The 20,026-nt window shown below is 47.8% G+C and overlaps 2 protein-coding genes and 1 pseudogene across 2 annotated transcripts; 2 read left to right on the top strand and 1 right to left on the bottom strand.

The window, feature by feature from the left end:
* Window positions 1-365: 365 nt before the first annotated feature.
* Window positions 366-2,201, top strand: LOC138096816 (protein-tyrosine sulfotransferase 2 pseudogene; annotated as a pseudogene).
* Window positions 2,202-13,542: 11,341 nt separating this feature from the next.
* On the bottom strand, window positions 13,543-15,671 carry ERICH4 (glutamate rich 4). Its single transcript, XM_068993076.1, has 2 exons — window positions 15,498-15,671; window positions 13,543-13,764 (listed from the first exon to the last, which is right to left on the bottom strand). The coding sequence occupies exons 1-2, from the start codon at window positions 15,669-15,671 to the stop codon at window positions 13,543-13,545; spliced, it is 396 nt and encodes a 131-aa protein (XP_068849177.1).
* A 1,109-nt stretch (window positions 15,672-16,780) lies between these two features.
* LOC138096814 (small ribosomal subunit protein eS25-like) lies at window positions 16,781-19,299 on the top strand. The gene is made up of 2 exons (XM_068993074.1): window positions 16,781-16,796; window positions 18,917-19,299. The coding sequence occupies exons 1-2, from the start codon at window positions 16,781-16,783 to the stop codon at window positions 19,297-19,299; spliced, it is 399 nt and encodes a 132-aa protein (XP_068849175.1).
* Window positions 19,300-20,026: the final 727 nt, after the last annotated feature.

Raw genomic sequence — 20,026 nt, 5'->3', positions numbered from 1 at the left:
GACTGAATGCACTGTTTATATTCACAGGACTGAGTGAACATGGTTATAATTTTTGTGGTCTCTATCTGAAAATTTACTGGCTTATCATTTATAATGTGTCCCTAGCTTCTTGGACTTCTATATTTGGATCAAATGCTTTTCTATCATATGCATGCTCCTATGCTACTTTTAGAAATCAATCCCAATTGTTGAGTTTCTGGCCAATTACTTGCATCTAATACGCTTGGGTTACTGGGGTAAATTTCTCCACTCCAAGGGTCTAATTGTTTGGCCCTGAGGAAATTTATTTTAAAAGAAAGACTATAGTCATGCTCAGGTCACTATTGAACTTAGTAGATGAAATCCCCTCACCTGGCCAATTAACAATGCCTGCCCTGGAGGACCTGGTGAGAGTGGGCATGGACCACCTGGAGTACCTCCATGGGAAGGCCTTGTCACTCATCTTCTTGGGATTCCTGCCCTGGAGGGACACCATGCTGTTGTGTGCCATGCTGGATGCCCACCCCAAGATGCAGTGCTGCCAGGAGACCCACATCATCCCCCATGTGCTGGCCATGCACCAGGCCTGGTCCAAGTCTGTCAGGAAGCATTTAACAGGAGGCTTCCTGTGTGCTGTTTTGGATCTGTCTTGAATCCTCTGTCCCTTATTAATTCCTGAATATTCAGGAATTAAGAGGAGTTGGCAAACCGCTCCCGGGGCTGAGGAATGCATGCATTTCCTTCGTTATTTATGACCCTCTTCCTTTTTATGAACCATACGGTAAAAGTGATTATTTACAACCCTCTGTCTTTGATACAGATTGCCTTATGAGTAAGTCTGGAATTTTGATTATCTTTGCTGAAAATAGCTACCTTGATGCTGGGAGGGATTGGGGGCAGGAGGAGAAGGGGAAGACAGAGGATGAGATGGCTGGATGGCATCACCAACTCGATGGACTTGAATCTGAGTGAACTCCGGGAGTTAGTGATGGACAGGGAGGCCTCGCGTGCTGCGATTCATGGGGTCGCAAAGAGTCGGACACTACTGAGCGACTGAACTGAACTGAACTGAACTGAAGACTGTATATATACCCACACTATGTTGAATAAAACAACTTTGCTCCATCAGAGCTTGGGTCCCTGTGTCTTTCTCTCTCTCTCTCTCTCTCTCTCTCTCTCTCTCTCTCAGGCTAATTCTTTGGAGCGCAGAAGCCCACTGAGCTCACTTTCTTGCCTGGGCTTCTAAGACCTTCTCGAGAAGGCACACTGTGCCTTCACCCCCTTGAGAGGGCTCCTGGTGCCTACGTGTAGCAGTGCAAGCTCTGTGTCAAGAGCTTTATTGGTTTTCTGCATAAACCAAGGAATCTCAGCCTCTTTCGCTCTCTCTTTCTTATCGTCAACTCCGGACCACCAGGTTCCGGTCCATTAAAGGACCTCAGCACAAGTCCAGCCAGGAGAAGCTGCAGCTGGATGAGGTGGGCATGACCGATGAGGTGCTGGATGTGGCCATGCAGGCCTTCAGCCTGGCGGTGAGAGCCAAGCACGGCAAGCCGGTCGGCATCCTCTGCCACAAATGCCCCTCCACACTCGAGTTTTCCGTCTACCTGTTGCACCTCCTCCCTGCCGGTGGTGCAGGACAGTTGGGCCTCCACGTACTCCATGGTCACCTGCCACATCACCATTGCCAGCTTCAACCTCGGCAGCTACCACGACTACCTCACCAAGTGGAGCCAGGCCATGCAGGTGATGTATGCCCTGTGCATAGAGGTGGGCAAGGACACGTGCCTGCCTCTGTACTAACAGCAGGTGGCACTGCACCCTGGTGCGCCCTCTAGCTCATCCTTGACCTCCTTGCCACCACCTGGAGCAGTACTGACCTGTGTGACAAGGACTTCATCAGCAAGCCCAGCAGCATTTCCCAGTCCAAGATCGAGTGATCCACAGCCCAGGTCATCACGCCTGTGGATCTGGACTCTCTCTCCAAGTGGACAGGCCACATCCCTGGAGATGTGCCCTAGGACATGGTCCAGGTCCCCCCTGCTGGCTCAGCTCAGCTATGACCCCTACACAGACCCAACCCCATCATCATCAACAATGCACACCAGGTCTTGAAAGGGGACTGTAATCAACTAGCCATTCTGAAAGGCTGTTTTCAAATGAACAAGAATCACCTTGTTAGGAAAATTAAAATGGAAGTAGTCTTGTTCAGGTTTCAGAAGTAGGGGAGCAAGCCTCTGACCAACTTCTGGCCTTTGCCTGAACCCTGCCTGAACTACATGCCTGCCCACAAGCATACCAATTGTTACCAATAAGTTAGATAAGAAAGGGAGTGAGTCTTGGGAATTTCTTAAGGCCCTGGAGACCTGGCCAGTCCCCCAGCGTCTAAGGAATCTTGTGACTTACAAGGTGAAACAAACAGCATTATAAGTTAAAGAAAAACCAGAGATGCACTTTTGCACATCAGTTAGTGGCCTGGGATTATAAGCGGGAACCCCCAAAGCTGCAATATGAAGTCTCACCTGTGGATGCACCACCTGGGACCTTTTTCCCAACTGGGACTCCAAATTGCTGTTATCTGGGGCTTCCCAGTGCTGTTCAAGTCTAGATGTAGGTTTTGGCCCAATTTGGTGGTGTAAATCTCTCCCTCTTGTGGTTACATCTCTCTATTATTTCTATTTTTTGGTTTGCTTGTTTAATGACCGTATATTGAAATTGTCACATAACCCACTATTAAATATTGAAATTGTTCAGTGTGTGTGTGTGTGTGTGTAATGAGTGATTTCGCTTGTTAAAAAAATCCTTCAAGACTAAAACAAAAATAAAACTTTTGGCAAAATACACCTTCTCTCTCCTAGGAAGCTCATGATTTCCAAATCTCTGCAAATGGTTTTGTTGCCAGAAGAGAAGAAACTGCATTCAAGTGGAAATATGACCTCTAATCCAAGAATATTGCTTGCTATTCATCGCCAAAACAGGACTGCTAATGGGGAATGTATTTGGATATGTTTGCAAAAGATGAATCCTTGAAAACTTACCTTGAAATACTCTCTCACGACAATCCAAGGTAAAGAACCAAGAGTTTGGAAATAGTCTGGCTTTTGAAACGTTTGTTGTTCGGTTGTGTCCAACTCTTTCTGACCTCGTGAACTGCAGTACGCCAGGCTTCTCTGTCCTTCACTTCTCTCCCAGAGTTGGCTCAAACTTATGTCCATTGAATCAGTGATGCCATCCAACCATCTCATCCTCTGTCATCGCCTCCTCCTCCCACCTCCAGCATCAGGGTCTTTTCCGATGAGTCAGTTCTTCAAATCAGGTGGCCAAAATATTGGAGCTTTAGCTTCAGCATCAGTCCTTCCAATGAATATTCAGGATTGATTTTCTTTAGGATTGACTGGTTTGATCTCCTTGCTGTCCAAGAGATTCTCAAGAGTCTTCTCCAACAACAGAGTTCAAAAACATCAATTCTTTGGCAATCAACCTTCTTTATGGTCCAACTCTCACATCTGTACATAACTACTGGAAAAAGCATAGATTTGACTATATAGACCTTTGTCAGCAAAGTGATGTCTCTGCTTTTTAATACACTGTCTAAGATCATAGCCTTTCTTCCAAAGAGCAAGCGTCTTTTAATTTCATTTCAAACTTAGGTATTTTATATATTCCCCCTTGAGAAATTTTTTTAAAGAAATGGATTTGCCATCCTCCTTAATTTGCAAGACCGCCTTGGTAGCCTGGTTTGCTGGGACAAGGCTCACTGCCTGTGCCTCCTCTATTGACTCTTACTTTTAAAATCAAAGAATCTAAGAGTTTAATATATGAGGCTCTCTTTGATTCCTCCTTTGTTCTGATCTCGGGTGGCCTTAGCCTCCAATGGCTTGAAGTGGAGCTTCAACAGACTGAGATCCCAGAGACTGAGGACAAGTCACAGCAGTGAAAGCACCAGATCCTAGCCACTAGACCTGTGGTCAGTGACAAGAGCCCTAGCCCTTCAGGTCTGCAGAAGAGAATTTCCACCAAGATGGAAAGTAGTAAAGCAGGTAGAGTATTTATTAAGAGGAAAAAGCGTAGTACTTGTGGATGGACACATGGGCAGACTCAGAAGGAGAGTCCCTGTGTTGCAACCTCACTTCAGTTCAGTTCAGTTGCTCAGTTGTGTCCAACTCTTTGGGACCCCATGGACCGCAGCACACCAGGCCTCCCTGTCCATCACCAACTCCCAGAGTTCACTCAGACTCACGTCCATCGAGTCCGTGAAGCCATCCAACCATCTCATCCTCTGTCATCCCCTTCTCCTTCTGCCTTCAATCTTTCCCAGCATTAGGGTCTTTTCCAATGAGTCAGTTATTCGCCTCAGGTGGCCAAAGTATTGAAGTTTCAGCTTCAGCATCAGCCCTTCCAATAATATTCAGGATTCATTTCCTTTAGGATGGACTGGTTGGATCTCCTTGCAGTCCAAGGGACTCTCAAGAGTCTTCTCCAACACCACAGTTCAAAAGCATCAATTCCTCAGCACTCAGCTTTCTTTATAGTCCAACTCTCACATCCACACATGACTACTGGAAAAAACGTAGCCTTGACTAGAGGGACCTTTGTTGGCAAAGTAATGTCTCTGCTTTTGAATATGCTGTCTAGGTTGGCCATAGCTTTTCTTCCAAGGAGCACACTCCCTTTAATCTCATGGCTGCAGTCACCATTTGCAGTGATTTTGGAGCCCTCAAAAATAAAGTCTGTCACTGTTTCCACTGTTTCCTCATTTATTTGCCATGATGTGATGGGACCAGATGCCATGATCTTAGTTTTCTGAATCTTGCATTTTAAGCCAACTTTCTCACTCTTCTCTTTCACTTTCAAGAGGTTCTTTAGTTCTTCTTTGCTTTTTGCCATAAAGGTGGTGTCATCTGCATATATGAGGTTATTGATATTTCTCCCAGCAATCTTGATTCTAGCTTGTGCTTCATCTAGCCCAGCATTTCTCATGATGTACTCTTCATCTAAGTTAAATAAGCAGGATAACAATATACAGCCTTGACATATTCCTTTCCCTATTTGGAACCAGTCTGTTGTTCCATATCCAGTTCTAACTGTTGCTTCCTGACCTGCATATAGATTTTTCAAGAGGCAGATCAGGTGGTCTGGTATCCCTATCTCTTGAAGAATTTTCCACAGTTTGTTGTGATCCACACAGTCAAAGGCTTTTGGCAAAACAGAAGTAGATGTTATTCTGGAACTCTCTAGTTTTTTTTCAATGATCCAATGGATGTTGGCAATTTGATCTCTGGTTCTGCTGCCTTTTAAAATCCAGCTTGTACATCAGAAAGTTCACCGTTCACGTACTGCTGAAGCCTGGCTTGGAGAATTTTGAGCATTACTTTGCTAGCGTGAAGTGAAGTCGCTCAGTCATGTCCGACTCTTGGCGACTCCATTGACTGTCGCCTACCAGGTTCCTCAGGAGAGAGTCCATGGAGTTTTTTAGGCAAGAGTACTGGAGTGGGTTGCCATTTCCTTCTCCAGGGGACCTTCCTGACCCAGGGACCGAACCTGGGTCTCCTGCATTGCGGGAAGACGCTTTACCATCTGAGCCACAGGGAAGACGAGTGCAATTGTGTGGTGTGTGAGGGTTGTACCCTCATGGCAGTTTGAATTACTTTCATGGGGCATTTCTTCTGAGTTTTCTTTGGCCAAGCATTTTGTCTTGCCTGGTTCACAGTCCATATTTGCTGTATCTCAGGATCCTCCCATCTGTGTACACACATCTCTTAGCCCTGATGGATTCTACAGAAGGGACCTGTGTAACCTGGCCTTAGTTAACAATACTCCCGTTTGACCTCCAAGGAGGCTTTTTGTACATGTGAGGTCAGGGAGGTCTCCCAACTTTGAGAATGAGAAATATGTGGTCTGGGAAGGGCCCAGCCTCCTCCCTTAATTGTCCTGCTATTCTCATCTTGGAGCTTTGGTTCAAAGGGAATAAATCTCCAGTCACTTTACCCTGGGGTTGGGGTGGAGGAAGAGAGGGCATCTGCCTCTTGCCTCAGTTCTACTCAGTTTCAAGAATTTCTAGGGTTCCAGTGGTCAGGACACAGCACTTACACGGCTGAGGACCAGGTTCAATCCCTGGTTACAGAACTAAGTTCCTGCAAACTGCACAACTCAGCAAAATATACAGAAAAATAAATGTATTAAAAAAAAAAGACAACAGCTCCCTCACAAGACTGTCCCCAGCCTCCTTTGGTCACCAAATCTCAAAATCCCCAAAATAGAAATTATTAGTGTGGCAAAAGGGAGAAAAGGGAATAAATTTCAAAGGACCATCAGTTCAGTTCAGTCGCTCAGTCGTGTCTGACTCTTTGCGACCCCAGGGATCGCAGTACACCAGGCCTCCCTGTCTATCACCAACTCCCAGAGTTCACTCAGACTCGCGTCCATCGAGTCAGTGATGCCATCCAGCCATCTCATCCTCTGTCATCCCCGTCTCCTCCTGCCCCCAATCCCTCCCAGCATCAGAGTCTTTTCCAATGAGTCAACTCTTCGCATGAGGTGGCCAAAGTACTGGAGTTTCAGCTTCAGCATCATTCCCTCCAAAGAAATCCCAGGGCTGATCTCCTTCGGAATGGACTGGTTGGATTTCCTTGCAGTCCAAGGGACTATCAAGAGTCTTCTCCAACACCACAGTTCAAAAGGATCAATTCTTCGGTGCTCAGACTTCTTCACAGTCCAACTCTCACATCCATACATGACCACAGGAAAAACCATAGCCTTGACTAGACAGACCTTTGTTGGCAAAGTAATGTCTCTGCTTTTCAATATGCAGGATGTGGCTAATATGTACAACCAGGACCAAAAGCAGCCTACTTCTGAGCTAGGATCTAAGGAGTCATGTGATAATGGACTACAAATCTGAACACAGGGAGTGTGTCAGCATGGCAGGGACTTCCCAGGTGGCTCAGTGGTAAAGAATTTGCCTTCCAATGCAGGAAATGTAGGAGACATGGGTTCGATCCCCGTATCGAGAAGAACCCATGGGGAAGGAAATGACAACCCACTCCAGTATTCTGGCCTGGGAAATTCCATGGACAGAGGAGCCTGGTGGACTACAGTCCATGGGGTCTCAAAGAGTTGGACAGGACTGAGTGAGCAGGCATGAAGGTCAACATGGGGACTACAAGTAACAGTGCAGTATAATAAAATAACTTGTCAGGTCTTTGCCCCTGGTCCTGTAATTTCCCAAGTTATAGGACTGTCTTTGGTGTTCAGGAGTTCCTGGACCCCTTCAGAGTTCATGCCAACACTATGGCCCAGCTTGGGGGCCCAGTCATCCCAATGACCAACCTTGCAATTAGGAGATGAAGCTTTGGCCAGCCTGTCATCTAGGGATGGAAGTAAGGGTAGACATTGAGTTCAATATCATGGCCCGTGATTCAGTCATGCCTGCTGATGTGATAAAACTCAAATGAACAGTTTGAACACCAATGACCCGATGCGCTTGCTTCAGCATGGTTGAGGGTGATATGTCCTGCCTGACTCTATGGGGAGAGAACATGGGGGAGCTTGCATGTGGAACCTACCCTGTCTTCGACCTAGAACTCTCCCTTTGGCAGCTTCCAAATTGTGGCTCTTGCTATAATAGTAATAATCATAAGCAGAGTATTTTCCTGAGTTCATGAGTTATTCTAGCAATATACCCAATCCGAGGAAGTCATGAGATTCTGAATTTGTAGCAACTGGGTCAGAAATGTGAGTGGAGGGCTTCCCTGGTTGTCCAGTGGTTAAGAATCTTCAAACGCATGGAAACACGGGTTCGATCCCTGGTTTGAGAAGATCCCACATGCCTAGGAACAACTAAGCCTATGTCCCACAACTACTGAAACTCATCCTCTAGAGCTCGTGCTCCCCAACAGTGAGAAGCAGGAGCACTGCAGTGAAGAGAAGCCCCCACGTGCTGCAATTAGAAAGCCCGTGCACAGCAACAAAGACCCAGCAGAGCCAAGAATAAACTTAAAAATAAAAATTAACAAACAAACAGGGACTTCCCTGGTCGGCCAGTGGTTAAGATTCTGAGCTCCCAATGCAGGTGGCCCAGGTTCGATCCTGCATCAGGGAACTAGATCCCAAATCCCGCAACTAAGACCCAAGGCAGCCAAATAAATAAAATTTTAAAACAAGCAAATAAGAAGACAATGAAGCATGAGAGTTTCATGGCCTCAGGCACTATCCGTGTCTCTGATCTCTCAGGTCTCCAATACTCCAGGCATGCTGGACCACCCTCCAGAAGGAGGGTACATTATTATATCTGTACCTCCTTGAAAGATGCTTTATGGAGCCTCTGGTAGGACCTAATAAGAAAGAAGTACAGAGTCCTAGGAGCAAGGCCACGCCTCTAGAGCAATAGAAAAGCAGCTCCTGGTTTTTCTATTTTTAAACAGGGGAACCTCGCGTGCTGCAGTTCATGGGGTAGCAGAGTCGCACACCACTGAGCAACTGAACAACAATTTTTCCATGGGTCAGAGTTTGGGGGGATGGTTTCTGGATGATTCAAACACATTACATTTATTGTGCACTTTATTTCTAATCTAATGCTGCTGCTGATCTGTAGGAGACATCAGTCTACATGAGCCAGAGCTTGGGGACCCCTGGGCTAGAGGATGATGCAAACCAGGGACATCTGTGACTTGCTTTCAGAATATCTGAAGCACTTGGGTTTTCATTGATTATTTTTTGGCATGGTCAAGCTTGCCATTGGAGGACTCTTTGAATTTTCAAACAGAGCCCAATGCCGCAGAAACCCTGCAGCATCTCAAAATAAAGCAATATTATAACCCAAAGAAAACAGGTGATTTCAAGGGCAGCTGAGCTAGCCTGCATGAGCCACATCCTTCACAGCCCCCAGGAGATGCACACACGTGACCTCCTGCTGGCCTATCCTGTTCTGTGACCCTCAGCTCCCTCTAAACACAAGTTCAGGCTCTCAGACTGCACTCACTGACCACAGCCAGACAGCCTTCACAGAAGTCAAATTATCAGAAGGAAATTGCTCTGGATGGGAACCAAAGGAGAAGGAAAACAATGTTATGTCCCAAATTGGTGGCCTTAATGCCTTCTGTGCTTTAGTTGCCCAAGACATGTGGAATCTCCCTGAACCTGTGTCCCCTGCATCAGCAGACAGATTGTTATCCACTGTACCACCCGGGAAGTTAAACACAACCTTCATTATGTTGAAAATTTTTATCAAAAGCTTTTTCTGCATCTCTTGAGATGATCATATGGCTTTTATTCTTATTGACTGATTTGCAGATATTGAAAAATTGTTGCATCTCTGAGATAAATTTCACGTGACCATGATGTAAGATATTTTGAATGTATCATTGGATTTTGTTTGCTACTATTTTGTTGCAGATTTTTGCATCTGTGTGCATCAGTGATATTGACCTGTAACTATCTGTTTTGTGTGTGATGTCTCTTTCTGGTTGTGGTATCAGTATCTGGTTGCTGGCCTCACCGAATGTGTTCAGAAGCATTCCTCCCGCTGCAATTTTTGGGAATAGTTTCAGAAGAATAGGTATTATCTCTTCTCTAAGCGTAGACTTTTGTTTGTTGGAAGTTTTTAAATTTCTGATTCAGGGACTTCCCTGACAGTCCAGTGGTTAGGATTTTCCCTGCCAAGGGCCCAGGTTCAGTCCCTGCAGAGGGAATTAAGATCCTGCAAGCCATGCAGTGCAGCAAAAAATAATAATAAATAAATAACTGATCAATTTCAGTACAGTAAGTTCCTTACATGCAAACAAGTCCCATTCCAAGAGCATATTTATATATCTAATTTGTTCATAATCCCAACAAATTTAGCCCAGGTACCAAACTAACATAATTGGCTAAATAGCACTGGACTGTAATAGGTCTATAATAGTTTCCACACAGCTAACAAATAGAAAACAAACACAAAAAATGAAGGAAACATTTTTAATCTTACAGGATAGAGCCTTGAAAAGTGCAGTAGTACAGTACAACAACGGGCATACAGGGCCTGGCATCGAGTGAAAAAGCAAGGAGAGTTACTATCTTTCTAGTTGGGAGAGAGGATATTCCCAGAGAAGTGAGATGCTGCCAGATGTGAGAGTCTGTGCTCCCGCAACCCAGCCCTGACCCCTCTGTCTGTGCCTCCCCCCATCCCAGCCCTGCTCATCTTGGCTAGTTCTATGTGTTAAGGTGTGCCCCTCAACACACCTTGCTGGGCTGAGCACTTGGAAGGGCAAACCTGGTGCTTTTGTCACTGCTGGATGTAGCTCAGTAACTGTGGCACTGAGGACAGCACCAGAAGAGGGGCTGCTGCCCACACCCACCCAAACTCCCTGAGTGTTTGATGAAGGTGACTCCCCCGTAGATGTCACCTCTATGACCCAGGACATGGTCCAGAGCAACTCCCACCCAGGCATCAGGGGCTACTGGTCATGCTGTTTTTTTTTTTTTTAATACTGACTTTTCTGTATGGTTGCGTCGGGTCTTCATTGCATCATTCAGGATCTTTCATTGCTGCGCACAGACTCTCTAGTTGTGGCACGCAGGCTCCATAGTTGCAGCGCGTGGGTTTAGGTGCTCCTTGGCACGTGGGATCTTAGTTCCCCGACCAAGGATCGAACTCAAGTCCCCTGCTTTGCAAGGCGGATTCTTAACCACTGGACCACCAGGGAAGTCCCCTTGCTGTTCTTGAATAGTAAGCATTCCTTCCCAAATCGCCCCCATCGGAGAGCTGTCTCCCTGGGCATCTCTTCTAAGAATGTGGACTTAGGCAGGAGTTAACAGAAGCAGCCCTACTTCTCTTCGGCAGCTATCTGCAGATACCTGCCCATCTCCTGCAGGTGGCGCTGTGACGCATTTGCATCGCGTCGGGGAACACGGATGAACCCTCGCGGCTCATCTGCTGACATCCACATTCCATTTTCAAACATCTGAAATAGTGCGGCGCAGGACAAATACGGTGGGAGCCACTTATGTAATTTCAAGTTTTCTAGCAGTCATATTTTTAAATGTAAATAAGAAATGGGTGAATTAGCACAAGAAAGGATGCTCAACATCATTAATCATCAGGGACTGACTGCAGCCCGTCAGGCTCCTCTGTCCATGGGGATCCTCCAGGCAAGAATCCTGGAGTGGGTTGCCATGCTCTCCTCCAGCGGCCTTTCCTGGGATAGAACCTAGGTCGCCCGCATTGCAGGCAGATTCTTTACTGACTGAGCCACCAGGAAAGCCCAATCATTAGGGAAAGGCAAAGTAAACCCACAATGAGATACCATCTCACACCCACTAGGATGGCTATCGTGAAAAAAAGGAAAGAAAATAACAAGTGTTGGCAAGGGACTTCTCTGGTGGCCCAGTGGTTAAGACTCTGCACTTCCAACACAGGAGGCGTAAGTTTTATCCCTGGTTGGGAACTAAGGTACCACAAGCCTCGGGGCACAGCCAAAAAATAAAGATAATAAAATAACAAAAGAATAATTAAATATTAAAAAAAACCAAGTGTTGGCACGGAGGTAGAAAGTTGGAGCCCCTGTGCACTGGTCGTAGGGATGGGGATCGTGGTCATGGGTGTGTGGGTGCAAATGGCATAACCAACAGCACAGCACTTCTCAATTAACTAAACAGAATCACCCACAGCCCAGCAATCCCACTTCTGAGTATATACCCAAAAGAATTTTTAAGAAAAGGCTTCCCTCGTGGTCCAGCGACTAAGGCTCTGCGCTCCCAATGCAGGGAGCCTGGGTTTGAGCCTGGGTCAGGGAACTAAATCTCACGTGCCACAGCTAAGATTGGAACAGCCAAATATATATATATATTTAAAAAGAAAGAAAGCAGGGATTTGGACAGATATTTGTACACCCTTGTTCAGAGCAATGCTGTTCACCATCGCCAAAAGGTAGAAATGACCCAAGTGCCCATTGACAAATAAACGAAATGTGGTTGTTCATACAATGAAATATTATTCAGCCTCAAAGAGAAAGGAAACTCTGATACGTGTTGCAACATGGATGAACAAACCAGTCAGGAAAAGATACATACCGTGTGATCCCATTTACATGAGGTTCGTAGAGTAGGCAAATTCATAGAGACACAAAGCAGAAGGGTGGTTGCCAGGGGCTGGGAGAGGGCAGATGAGGAGTTGTAAAACAGGCGCATTTTCAGTTTTGCAAGATGAAAACACATTCACACCACAACGTGAATGTATTTCACACTACTGAATGGTAAACTTTAAAATATGGTTAAAATGGGGGCTTCCCTGGTGGCTCAGCGGTTAAGAATCCACCTGCCAGTGCTGGAGACACAGGTTCGGATTCCTGGTCTGGGAAGATCCCATGTGCCTTGGAGCAACTAAGCCCGTGCGCCATAGCTTCTCAGCCTGTGCTCGAGAGCCCGGGAGCTGCAACTGCTGAAGCCTGTGTGCCCTAGAGCCTGTGTACCCTAGAGCCGGTGCTCTGCGTCAAGAACAGCCACCGCAGCAAGTCCGTGCACCACAGCTAGAGAGTAGCCCCTGCTCTCCGCAACTAGAGAAAAGCCCGTGCAACCACAAAGACCCAGCACAGCCAAAAAGAATCCATTTAATTTAAAAATACACACACAGGGCTTCCCTGGTGGCTCAGTGGTAAAGAATCTGCCTGCCAAAGCAGGAGACACGGCTTCGATCCCTCATCTGGGAGGATCCCACATGCTGCAGAGTCACTCAGCCCGTTCACCACAACTACTCAGCCTGTGCTCCAGAGCCTGGGAACACCAGCTACTGAGCCCACATGCTGAAACTACCGAAGCACACGCGTGAGAGTCCATCCTTCAACACGAGAGAAACCTGTACACTGCAACTAGAGAGGAGCCCCCTGCTCGCTGCAACTAGAGAGAAGCCCACGCCGTAAGGAAGACCCAGCACAGCCAAAAATAAATAAATAAATATTATTTTTAAAAAATACAAACACAAAAACAACAGCTAGGAGAAAGGCACCCTGACTTCCCCTTTGGTGGTGATTTAGTCACTAAGTTGTGTCTGACCCTTTAAAAATGGGTAAAAGGGTAACTTTTATGTTATGTGTCTCACCACGGTAAAGGAAATTTACAAATAAACAGGTGAAATTAGCTTTAGTCATATTTTATTTATCCCAACATACCCCAAATATTATCATTTCAAAATAGAATTAACTTTTACAATGATTGAAATACTGAATATTCTTTTTATCAAACCCAGCTTGGAAATTCAGCGTGTGTGTTACACTTACAGCAGACCTCAGTTAGAGCTAGCCACTCTCCAAGTGCTTACTAGCCACCTGTACACATCTCCATCATATTTGCAAAGACACCAAGAGTTTCTCTGCAAACCTCCCACGGCATCTAGAAACACACACACCATTCAGGGACCCACCCCTCAATCTCATCTCAGACACTTTCAGAGAAAGCACTTGCTCAAGGAGCACATGACCGTACCAAATTGGACATCTGCAGGTCAGTTAGACCTGCAAATCCCTCCCTTCCCCTGTCTTCTTACATAAATTTGCGTATCATTCACATGTCCATTGGAAGCACACTGGCAGGGCCTCAGATAGTCATCTCAAAGTCAGGGGGGCGGTGGTGGCCGGGGACTGGACTGTAGGCTCCCTCCAGTTTCCCTTTCAGCTCTCTGTCCTCCTCCTCTTCCTCGGTGTTCTCCTCTGCCTCCTCTTCCAGGAAGGCCACCAGTTCCTCCCGCAGTGCCCCCATCTCCAGTCCCAGGCTGCACAGCTGGCCCAGCAGCTGGACATCCACTCGGCGGAGGTTCCCCTGGGGTGGGAAGGGGCAGTCATGGGCGTGCCACTCCAGACGGCAAAGGGTTAGTGTGCCTCTGCCTGGAAACCTGGGTGGGAGCAGCTCCCAGCTCAAGTCCCAACACAGATTCTTTGCCTGACCAATCTTTAGTCAGGGTCCTGAACATTTTCTAGGGCCCATCAATTCTTCTTTGTATCAGTAAAATCCAGTTTTCGCAAGAATCCCCCTCCTTGTATGTTTTGGGCTTCCCTGGTGGCTCAGACGGTAAAGAATCTGCTTGCAATGCAGGAGACCCCAGTTCAATTTCTGGGTCGGGAAGATTCCCTGGAGAAGGGAAAGGCAACCCACTCCAGTATTCTTGCCTGGAGAATTCCATAGACAGAGGAGCCTGGCGGGCTACAGTTGATGGGGTCGTAAAGAGTTGGATGCGACTGAGAGACTAACAGCACCCTCTTCCATATCTGATCAGATTCCTCGTCCTCCCCACTCCTCCGTCCCCCAGGTAATGGCTGATCACCCTGGCCTGCCTTCAGCAAGAATCCTGCTAGATCAGTTTAGCCAGACTCCCTCCTTACCCCTGAGGTTGACTCTTAGGAATTTTTCTTTTTTTTTCCCCCCTTTCGGCTGTGCCACTTGGCATGTGGGGTCTTAGTTACCCCACCAGGGATCGAACCCAAATCCCCTGCATTGGAACCTCTCTGAGGCTTAACTACTAGACCTCCAGGGACACCCCAGCCTCTTAGGGATGTTCTATCCCCTGACCCTGCTCCTTGGCTGTCAATTCCCAATTGCCCGTGCTATATTCAAGGTTCAGCCCAATCTCTCTCCTCTACTACAAAACCCCATTACAACGGGTCTTTATACCTACAGCCTTGCCATCTTTAGCTGCTGCTGCCGCTGCTGCTAAGTCGGTTCAGTCATGTCCAACTCTGTGCGACCCCATAGATGGCAGCCCACTAGGCTCCTCTGTCCCTGGGATTCTCCAGGCAAGAATACTGGAGTGGGTTGCCATTTCCTTCTCCAATGCATGAAAGTGAAAAGTGAAGGTGAAGTCGCTCAGTCATGCCTGACTCTTAGCGACCCCATGGATTGCACTCTACCAGGCTCCAATTACTTTTTCTTTAACAGTCCCGGCCTACAGCATGCGGGTGGACCCCTCACTGTGTCCCTGGACTCTGTCAGCCTGCTTCTGTCCTGTCTCCCACTGCCTTGGTCTCTCCATTTCACTGTCCCCCGCTTTCTCCACCTCTCTGGTTCTCCCTGTGTCTTGAGTCTTAGTCTCCGTCTCTCTTATTAGGTCTCCCCCTCTTGTTATCCGTCTCCATCTCTCTGTCTCTGCTTGGCTGTCTCCCTCTCTGTCTTTCTGTCTGTCTCTATTTCTCTGCCCCTGCCTTTGACTTTCTCCCTCTCTGTCTTCCTGTCTGTCTCTATTTCTCTGCCCCTGCCTTTGACTTTCTCCATCTCTGTCTTTCAGGTTTAATACGAGCCTGCCTTTGGCTCTCCGTCTCTGCTTTCCTTCTCTTGTCTCTCTCTGTCTCTGGCTCTATTACTGTCTCACTCTTCGGGTCGTTCTGTGTCTCTGTCTGTCTCCATCTCACCCTGTCTGTATCTGTCTCTGCCTCTATTTCTCTATTCCTGTCTCTCACTTTCTGTCGTTCAGTCTCTGGCACCTTTTATTTTCATTCATCCCCATTCATTTATCCACTCCCCATTCCCCCATCTCTGATTCCTCCGAACCCCTCACTCACCAGCTCCTCCCAGATCCACAGCAGACTCTCCCTGGCACCTCCAGCGCCAGCCCCTGGGGACGCGAGGGTCTGACCCACCTGCTCCACTGGGGGGACTCCCCTCAGGGCGCGCGGGGGTGGGCCCAGCCCCGGGGGCACCAGTCCAGCCTGCCTCAGCTGCTTCCAGAGCTCCATAGCCTCTGAACTGCGGCAGCCAGCAACAGGAAGTAGCAAGGTCCAGAGTGACCTAGCCCCTGGGTAGCTGGGGGCGGGGGGAGGGGAAGGGCAGTGGAGGGAGGAGCACCCCCTGGCATCACAAAGTCCGTTCTCCACAGAGAATCAGCAGCTTCGTGTGTGTGTGTGTGTGTGTGTGTGTGTGTGTGTGTGTGTGTGTGTGTGTGTGTGTGTTTTAATTGAAGTGTAACATCAGGTCTGCTCACAGGGATCCAACCTCAGCCTCTCTGGCCGGAGGTCAAACTCCACCCCTCCCTGCCTCTTCTCAGATGGACCCCTCACGGGTGAGCGGCTGCCCCGCCTCTTCTTGCCCCGCCCCTCCTGGGTCCCGCCCACTGCTCCTCCCCAACGCCCCCTGCAGCCCTCTCCTCCGCTTGCCTCTATCTTCCCCTGCTTTGATCCTTGCCCGTCTTCTCCATCTGACCCTTGCAGGGCTTCCCAGAACCTGTGCCTGAAGAGCCAGGAGTGGCTTCCAGGAGAACGGTCCCTCAGCCGGAGTTCCTTGGTGTTCAAGCTGCTGGCCCAGGCTGAGCAGCAGTTCTGCCAGCCCTGGACCTGTCCACAGACATTATCACTAGCAATTGAGGCCTCTCCATGAACTGCAGCACACCAGGCTCCTCGGTCCTCTACTACTTCCGGGAGTTTGCTGAAACTCATATCCATTGAGTTGGTGATCAATCCCTGGGTTGGGGAGATACCCTGTAAAAGGGAATGGCAACCCACTCCACTATTCCTGCCTGGAGAATTCCATGGACAGAGAAGCCGGATGGGCTAAAGTCCATGGGGGTCACAAAGAGTTGGACATGGCTGAGCAACTAACATTTCCTAATGCCAGTTACAGAATCTAGGCAGTGACTTACTGTACAAATCTTTGATTTTTCTGCATATTTTCAAATTGTCCTACTAAAATGTTAGGAAGCTATGATGCTATTGGTCTCTGTCTCTCAGTGGAGACAGTTGATTCCTTTGGGAGAGTTCACTGGTTGAGATTTTCAACCGATGGGAGTTGAGTGAGTGCTCACGACTGGTGGAGAGTGTAACAGAGCTTGACTAAGCCTTTCCCTCCAAAGATGCGGTTCTACTGCTGTAAGCAATGGAAAGTAACTCAAATTCATTTAGGCAGAAACGGGGATCTATCTTTAGGAGCTCTGGGGCAGGCCAAGAGCAGACAGACATGCTGGATTCAGGCTTTGAATGATGTCTTTGTTGTTGTTCAGCTGCTCAGTCATGTCCAACTCTTTGCGATCCCATGGACTGCAGCACACCAGGCTTCCCTCTCCTTGACCATCTCCCAGAGTTTGGACTCATGTCCATCAAGTCAGTGATGCCATCCAACCATGTCATCCTCTGTCATCCCCTTCTCCTCCTGCCTTCAATCCTTTCCAGCATCAGGGTCATTTCCAATGAGTCAGTTCTTTGAATCAGGTGGCCAAAGTATTGAAGCTTCAGCCTCAGCATCAGTCCTTCCAGTGAATATTCAGGGTTGATTTCCTTTAGGATTGACTGGTTTGATCTCCCTGCTGTTCAAAGGACTCTCGAGTCTTCTGCAGCATCACAGTCTGAAGGTGTCAATTCTTCAGCTCAGCCTTTTTTATTGTGATGAAGTCTTTAGCAGCAGTAGTAGTTTAGTCGCTAAGTCGTGTCCGACTCTTGCGACCCCATGGACAGTAGCCTGCCAGGCTCCTCTGTCCTTGGGATTCTCCAGGCAAGAATACTGGAATGGGACTCGGGTTTTCTCAATCTCTCTGCTCTCTTTGTCTCTTTTGTTGTCTGGTATTATCCATATGGATGTAGGAGAGTTGCTGGAAGTCTCGTCTGTGGTAGATTGTATTATTTTCAAAATATTTTCTTCCCTCCCACTGGTCCTTTCCTTAGGAGAGGATTTTGTTTCCCTCTTCCCCACTGATGAGTTTGTTGTGCAACTTGTTTTGGCCGTGACTCCTGTTGGCCTTCGTTTGTACCCATAGGTTTCACGGGGTTCCGGGGACTGCTCTCTCCCTTTGACCCTTCAAGGATAAGGGTGTAACGGAGCCTCTCTGCGGCTAGTTTACAGGTGTTTCACCATCCCTCATTGGATACCCCTCACTGTGTAAGTAGTGCTATTATTAGATGCTCTATTACCTTACTTGTGTGTGACTTACTTTTCTGCTGGGATCCTGACTGACACAGAATTCTATTGGATAGATCTACCACAGTCTTTTTTTTCTTGGAGGGGCTTCCCTGGTGGCTCAGCAGTAAAGAATCTGCCTGGCAAGGCAGGAGATCTCTGGGCGGGGAGGATCCCCTGGAGCAGGGAATGGCAACCCACTCCAGTATTCTTGCCTGGAAAATCCCTTGGACAGAGGATCCTGGTGGGCTACATGCAGTCCGTGGAGTTGCAACAGAGTGGACACGACTTATCGACTGAACAGCAAAACAACCGCCACCACAATTTATCGGCTGTATCTCATGCTCTGCTGCTGCTGCTGCTAAGTCACTTCAGTCGTGTCCGACTCTGTGCAACCCCAGAGACAGCAGCCCACCAGGCTCTGCTGTCCCTGGGATTCTTCAGGCAAGAACACTGGAGTGGGGTTGCCATGTCCTTCTCCAATGCATGAAAGTGAAAAGTGAAAGGGAAGTTGCTCAGTCGTGTCTGACTCTTTGCAACCCCATGGACTGCAGCCCACCAGGCTCCTCCATCCATGGGATTTTCTCTTTTACCTTCAATCTTTCTCAGCATCAGGGTCTTTTCCAATGAGTTGGCTCTTCACATCAGGTGGCCAAAGTATTGGAACTTCAGCATCAGTCCTTTCAATGAATGTTCAGGGTTGATTTCCTTTAGGACTGACTGGTTGGATCTCCTTGCTGCCCAAGGGACTCTCAAGAGTCTTCTCCAGCACCACAATTTAAAAGCATCAATTCTTAGGCTCTCAGCTTTCTTTATGGTCCAACTCTCACATTCGTACATGACTACTGGGAAAACCATAGCTTTGACTAGACAGACTTTGTCAGCAAAGTGATGTCTCTACTTTTTAATATGCTGTCTAGGTTTGTCAGGAGAAGGCAATGGCACCCCACTCCAATACTCTTGCCATAGCTTTTCTACCAAAGAGCTAGTGTCTTTTAATTTCATGGCTGCAATCACTGTCCATAGTCAGCATCTAAGATCTGTTAGGACTTCCCAGGTGGTCCAGTGGTTAAGAATCCACCTGCCGGCTGCTCTCCAGGCTTTGCTACGCCGCCCAAGGACGACAAGAAGAAAGATGCTGGAAAGTCGGCCAAGAAAGACAAAGATCCAGTGAACAAATCTAGGGGCAAGGCCAAAGAGAAGAAGTGGTCCAAAGGCAAAGTTCGGGACAAGCTCAATAACCTAGTCTTGTTTGACAAAGCAACATATGGCAAACTCTGTAAACAAGTTCCCAACTATAAGCTTATAACTCCAGCTGTGGTCTCTGAGAGACTGAAGATTCGTGGTTCCCTGGCCAGAGCAGCCCTTCAGGAACTCCTTAGTAAAGGACTTATTAAACTGGTTTCAAAGCACAGAGCTCAAGTGATTTACACCAGAAACACCAAGGGTAGAGATGCCCCAGCTGCTGGTGAAGATGCATGAACAGGTCCCACCAGCTGTACATTTTGAAAAATAAAACTTTATTGAAAAAAAAAAAAAGAATCCACCTGCCAATGCAGAGGACACAGGTTTGAGCCCTGGTCTCGGATGATCCCACATGCCTTGGGGCAACTAAGTCCCTGTGCCACAACCCCTGAGCGTGCACAGTCTAGAGCCTGAGCTCCACAACAAGACAAGACACCTCAACAAGCCCGCACACCACGACAGAGGAGCTCCTCGCTTGTCACAACTAGAGAAAGCAAAGCCTGGGCGCAGCAACAAAGACCCACCACAGCCATAATAAATGAACAAATAAATAGAATCTTCAAAAAGAAAATATAAATCAGACCATGGCATGCCTGTGCAAATGGAATAAAGCACAGTCAATTTCTTGCCCACTTCTCTGACCCAGTCTCCCACACCTCTGTGCAAGCTGGTCCCAGCTCGGGCCTTTGCACTGGCTGTTACCTCTGCCTGAAACACTTTCCCCGGAGGCCCTTGAATGGCTGTTTCCTTCTCATCCCTCAGTTCAGTTCAGTTCAGTCGCTCAGTCGTGTCCGACTCTTTGCGACCCCATGAATCGCAGCACGCCAGGCCTCCCTGTCCATCACCATCTCCCGGAGTTCACTCAAACTCACATCCATTGAGTTGGTGATGCCATCCAGCCATGTCATCCTCTGGCGTCCCCTTCTCCTCCTGCCCCCAATCCCTCCCAGCATCAGAGTCTTTT

The sequence above is a fragment of the Capricornis sumatraensis genome, chromosome 20 (genome assembly GCF_032405125.1).
Source record: "Capricornis sumatraensis isolate serow.1 chromosome 20, serow.2, whole genome shotgun sequence".
NCBI lineage: Eukaryota > Metazoa > Chordata > Mammalia > Artiodactyla > Bovidae > Capricornis > Capricornis sumatraensis.
Note: the sequence above shows the minus strand (reverse complement) of the source record. Positions and strands in the feature narration are given on the sequence as shown.

Bases quoted from the DNA above. Each gene is read 5' to 3' on its own strand.
- ERICH4 (XM_068993076.1), bottom strand. From the start codon at position 15,671: ATGGAGCTCTGGAAGCAGCTGAGGCAGGCTGGACTGGTGCCCCCGGGG. The intron at 13,765-15,497 runs GTGAGTGAGGGG...TTCCCACCCCAG, and splicing joins TGTGGATCTGGGAGGAGCTG to GGGAACCTCCGCCGAGTGGA.